Consider the following 5,539-nt stretch of genomic DNA (forward strand, 5'->3'; position numbering starts at 1 on the left):
GGGGGGGGGGGCGGTGGAGGGAGGTTTGCTGGAGGTTCACTTCGGGGTGGGGCAGCTGCAGGCAGGGGAGGGGGCCGGGGCTGGCTGCAGGCTCCAGCCAAGTTTGCTAATATTTCTCCGCTGCAGATGTCCTGAAGCCCCGGAGGGTCCCCCCGGGACCCGGACCCTATTAGAACAAATGTGCGCTGCTTTTGTAAAGAGGCACGTTGGCGGCGCCTGTCCTATTACAGGCGACACATGATCAATAGGCTGATAACGCAGCAACATCAATATAAGCGACAGAACAATGAGGGATATCATTGGGCATCTATCTTAATATAGCGGCTACAAGAGCGCTGACAAAGAGGCAGCTCATGAAAATTCCGCCCCACGACTCCCCATCTCCGCTCCAATATGCGCGCGCACTCCCCCAGCTGCCAGCGCTATTATTCTCCAATTTCAATTTGACACCCCAGCCTTTCATGCTAATTCTATTATTGTAAGAAGTTTATGTGATTTCATATCACTAGAAATCGGTAATGTATAATAACCCTTTGGGCAAGAAACCCAGTCCCCGCAGCAGCCACCGGAAAATAATTACTTTCATATCAAAACTCTGCAGGAGCCCAGCGGCCCGGCCCTGGCAGCCCCCGGCGCCGTCACCCCGCGCTGCGCGCCCCGGCGTGTGCCAGTGCGAGGGGGTGCGCGCGGGTGCGTGTGCGCGTGTGGGGGCACCGGGCAGGAGGGGGGAAGCGGAGGAGGGCAGGAGCGGGGGAGCTGCGGATGCATAAATTTGTTCAATCAGAAAACACAAACACACGCACACAAAAGGAGGCATTAAGCGCCGACCGTGGGGGAGGTGAGCCCCCGCCCCGCCCGGCCCCGCCCTGGGAGTGGGGGTGCAGGGGCAACGGAGGGGGAGGGGCACTCCGAAATTTGAAAAAGACGGATCGGAGAGCTTGCGTTTGACCAGCTTTATTTATAAAAAAATGGTACATATATAAATATTCTTAGACATTTTTGCATTTTACAAGGCTGAGGATTCTTGTTGTGGGTTTGGGGGGCCTATGGGTTAGGTTTTCTTTTTCCTCCCGCGAGAGGAGGAGGGTCTCACCCCAAGTCCTGCTGTTGCTGACTAGGTCCAAGCTGAGGGGGGAGCAGTGTTTCTAAGCCCATCACCTGATGGCGTGCGAGTCGAACCGAGCCCCTGCGGTGCGGCTGAGCTCCTCTGGGGCCGCCTCAGTCCATGTCCACCTCCTCGCCATCCAGGGCGCTGGCTACTGCCGCGGCGCCTGGCTCAGGGGCCCCGGCCCCGCAAATGGCTGGCTCCCCCGCGGGGCTGGGCACCCGTGCTCCAGGCCTTCCAGGCCCGGGGGACCGCGGGAGTGGCGGCGGCGGAGGGGCCACGGCACAGGCCCCTGTGTCCGAGCAGTCCCCGCCGCCGCCCTCGGCCACAGCTGGGTCCCGGAAAGGTGCCGGGGTCGGGGCTCCTGGGGAGGCGACACCGTCGGCAGAGTCCGGAGCGCCGCTGGGCCCAGGGAAGACCCCGAAGCTGGCCTGCGCAGGAGGCGCCGGCGGTGCGGTGGGCGCGGGCGGCGCATCCTTGGGCGCGGCCTCAGCACCCGCACCGCCTTTGAGCGCGGCCTGCGGCACCAGGAAGCCCACCGGCTGCGTGATGGGGTAGAGCAGGAAGTGGCCCTTGCCGATGAGGGTCCGCGGCGCGCACGGCAGCCCGGGCGTGAAGTCCAGCCCTGCGGCGGTGGCGTTGGCCGGGGCGGCTTTCCGGCGCGGGGGCGAGTCGGACAGCAGACTCTCCACGCTGAACGGGCTGGCCTTGGGCAGGCCCGAAGCGCCGCGCTCCGCCGCCCCGGGCGCACACGGGGCCGGGTCCTTGTCCACGGGGCGGCCTAGACGCAGCTGCGGGCCGGCGCCGCTTCTTTGGCTCGGGTAAAAGGCAGGGTCGCAGGTGCCCGGAGCGGGCGGCTCGCCTGGAGGTGCGGGCGCCGAACCGGAGCCCGCATTGAGCCCAGGGCCCTTGGCCGCAGCGTTGGGCGGCGGCGGCTCGGGCGGCTCCGGGGACAGGCCGCCGCCTCCGCTGTCGCTGTCGGAGCTGGGTGCGCTGTGCATGGACAGGCCGCCTGGCGAGTGCAGGTGGCGGCTCTGGCTCTTCAGCAGCTTCTTCTCGTGCTTGCGCTTCTTCTTCTCCATCTTCTCCAGCTCCTTCCGCGCGATCTCCTCGGGGTCCATGGGCTCGCCGCTGCATGTGGTCGGGTGGGAATTGTGGGCCGGCCGCCCAGGGCCCTTCTTCGTGTTTTCCTTCTTCCTCCACTTGGCCCGGCGGTTTTGGAACCAGACCTAGAGTAGCCGGGTGGGAAAAGGAAGGCGCGATGAGCCTGAGCCGGCAGGCTTGCTGGGCTGTGGCCTCCCCGCTCCCCCAGACAGGCCTCACAACCTCGGCTGGGCCAGGCTCGGCGGAAGCCAAGTCCCATGGCCAGGCCAGCACGGAGCTGGGTGTCGCACTCAGGATGCAGGTGGTTCCGAAGGGCATCTTTCCACCTAGAGGAGGTAGAGCAGCCTCTTGCCAGCTCCCCCTCCAGCTTCTCAGCTTCTCACCTCAGGAAGGGGGGCATCGGGTTCTTGGTCCGGAAGGAGGGCGAGAGCAGGGACGGCCTTGCCCCTCCTGACTCCTCATAGCTCCTGTTCTAAGCAGCCTGCCTGGCCTGGCAATGACCGTCTGACCGAGGACACCAGGCGGCCTTCACACACCTGCCTTCAGCCCCGGGGAGACGAGTGAAAGCACAGATTTCGGCCTTTCCCATGAAGGGAAGCCTGGATGTTTCTTCCGGAAGGGCCTGGGGAGCTGAGCCCAACTGCGGGGGGGGGGGGGGGCGAGAGGGGAGCCTCCCCCACACACACATTCACACACTTCTCTTTCTGGAGCCTTCAGGCCAGGGCTCCGAAACAGTGCCCTCAAACCAGCTGCTTGGCTTTGGATGGGGTGGGGGAGGCAGGGAAGCAGGAGCCAGGAGCCAGCTGCCTCTCCCACTCTCTCTCGGGCCTTGTCCTTGGGGAGCTCGCAGGACTGGGGGGCACAGTCCCAGCCCAGGCTCAGGTGCACGTTCCAATTCTTTGTTGCTGCCACGCAGAGCCCAGGCCCCGCTGCAGCCGGTGTGGGCATTAAGTTGCAACCTCTCACAGCTGTAACGGCCTTTCCCCGCACACACACCTTTTTAAAACACTTCTTTTGAGGGTGCAAACTAGGCTGCATTGTCACCAGGAATTATTCATCACCGCGTTAGGGAGAAATGTCCCTCAAAACACTTAGAAGAAAGCCCACAGACGATTTCCAAACCAAAGGGCCCTGAGCAGAGGCCACGCACAGGCCCGGGCACTTGTTAGGGTTTAGACAAAGCTGTCCCTCCGGAGCCGGCCTGGCCAGCCCTGCCTCTAGCCGGTGCCCACACGGCCCCGCACTCACCCCCAGAACGATTTCTGTCCTTCAGGGAAACACCTAATGATGCACAACTCATCTTGAATAAATAATCCACCCAAAGGACGCTGCATTTTTAAAAAGAATAGCACTGGCAGTCTCCAAATAAAAATCAAATCCGGGAAAAGAGAAAAGAAAAGGATATAACGGGTATTAAAGATGCAGACACCTTTTTCCCTCAAACTGTTAATTGTTTAAGTTTCTGCCCCCCTTCCTCCAGCTGCCGGCTCCGGCCAAGCAAAGAATAAATACCTGTTTCCATCCGAATATTTTACAGGCTAGAGGCAAACAGACAGAGCCTCCGCGCGGGGCTGGCAACCAGAGCCCCTGGGCCTGCAGCGAGGGCCTGCCTTCTCCCGCCTCCTCCAAACCCAGCCGGCCGCTCTCCCTCCGAAGCAGAGACCTCACGGCTCGTGGTCGCCAGAACCCGCCACTCGACTCCCCGGTTGGGACGCAGCCGCTGTTCTCGCTACTTTGGGGCGGCCGCCGTCCCGTCCCGAGTCGCCTGGACTTTTAGGGGATCCCACCTACATCCCCAAGAGACCCTGAGCCCCAGAATACCCAGCGCCACCACCACCACCTTCCCGCCGGCGAGCGCCAGGCGGGCTCGGAGCCGGGGCGCAGCTCCACCAGAACAAAGGCGGGCGCGTAGGCCGGGCCGGCGCTGCTCCGGGAGGGACGCGGTCTTTACCTGAACGCGGGACTCGACCAGATCGAGCCGCAGCGCCAGCGCCTCGCGCATGAACACATCGGGGTAGTGGCTCTCGTTGAAGGCCTTCTCCAGCTCCTCCAGCTGCCAGCCGGTGAAGTTGGTGCGGGTGCGCCGCCGCTTGCAGCCCGGGCTCTCCTTGTCCGGGTCCCCCGAGTCTGCGGGCGAGCACAGGACGCTGCGCGCTCAGTCACCGCCCGAGCCAGACCCACCGCCCGCGCTGCTGCCCGCCGCCGCCTGGGCCGGGGGCCGCCGAGAGGGCGCACTGCCCTGGGCGGGTGCAGGGCGGGACCCAGGCGGCCAGTTCCGCAGCCCCCGAAACTCGCTCCTCCGCCTCAGAGGGTCCCCGGCCCCACCCGCCACCCCGCCCGCGCCCGCTCCCGCTCCCGCACCCTGCGCCTACCCGACAGCTTGAAGGGCTGGCTGTCGCCGCCCACCCCGCAGGCCGCCGGCAGCAGCGGCGTGGGGTTGACCACCGAGGCGGCGGCGGCGCACGAGCCGCTGAGCAGGCCGTCGATGGAGAAGGGCACGGCGGCGGCGGCGGCGGACTGCAGCTGGTGGCCCGCCAGCTCGTACACGTGGTGGTGGCCCAGCGGGTAGGGGAAGCCCACCACGCCGCCCAGCGAGCCCCCGAACTGGGCATGCGGGTGCTCCAGGAGGCGGCCGTCCATCATCTCGCGCAGGGGGCCGGCGGGGCCGGCGGCGGGGCGCGGGGGCGCGGGCCGGGGCCGGGCTGGGCCAGCGGCGGGAGGCGCGGGCGGCGGCGGCGGCGGCGGCGCGGACAGGGACCCGGAGCCCTACACATGCTTCGCCCGCGCGCGGCGCTTTACTTTATCAACATCAAGCGCCCGGTAATTAGCCGCGGCCCGGGGAATTTGGGACCAATAAGAAGCGCTAATCGGCTCTGACGTCAGAGGCGTGCTGGGTGCAAGGAAACGTTTTCCATATCGATTGCTAATTATACCTGACATGCACCTCAATAAACAGTATCAGGAGCTGTCACAACAAGACCGGGGAGGGGGCCACAGCGAGGGAGGGGCGCGGCGCGGGGCGCAGCCGGGCAGGGGCCCCTGGTGAGCCCCCACTTCAGTGCCCGCCGGCCCAGCCCGCGCCTCCCCGCCACCGGCTCCCGCCCCTCCGCCAATCACTAATAGATTTCCCTTTAAAACATCCACCGCGTGTTGTGGGGATTTTTCACCAGAAATGCTGTACTCTCTGAACCTTTAAAGTGATGTTGCTCCAATTACAGAGAGACATTGAGCGGCAAATAGACTGATCCAATAATAGGAGATTCATCATCCGCTCTTTCCGAAACTGTCACATTGAATTTAAAACTACAAGGACTTCTCTCCGCTCCTCTC

General features: G+C 64.4%; 1 protein-coding gene across 1 annotated transcript; it reads right to left on the reverse strand.

Moving 5' to 3' along the window:
- Positions 1-887: 887 nt before the first annotated feature.
- UNCX (UNC homeobox) lies at positions 888-5,284 on the reverse strand. Its single transcript, XM_079771200.1, has 3 exons — positions 4,582-5,284; positions 4,161-4,336; positions 888-2,334 (listed from the first exon to the last, which is right to left on the reverse strand). Exons 1-3 carry the CDS (start codon positions 4,850-4,852, stop codon positions 1,219-1,221), a joined length of 1,563 nt encoding a protein of 520 aa, XP_079627326.1. The 5' UTR covers positions 4,853-5,284; the 3' UTR covers positions 888-1,218.
- Between the last annotated feature and the right edge of the window lie 255 nt (positions 5,285-5,539).

The sequence above is a fragment of the Cnephaeus nilssonii genome, assembly GCF_951640355.1.
Source record: "Cnephaeus nilssonii genome assembly, chromosome: 5".
In the NCBI taxonomy this organism is placed as follows: Eukaryota; Metazoa; Chordata; class Mammalia; order Chiroptera; family Vespertilionidae; genus Cnephaeus; species Cnephaeus nilssonii.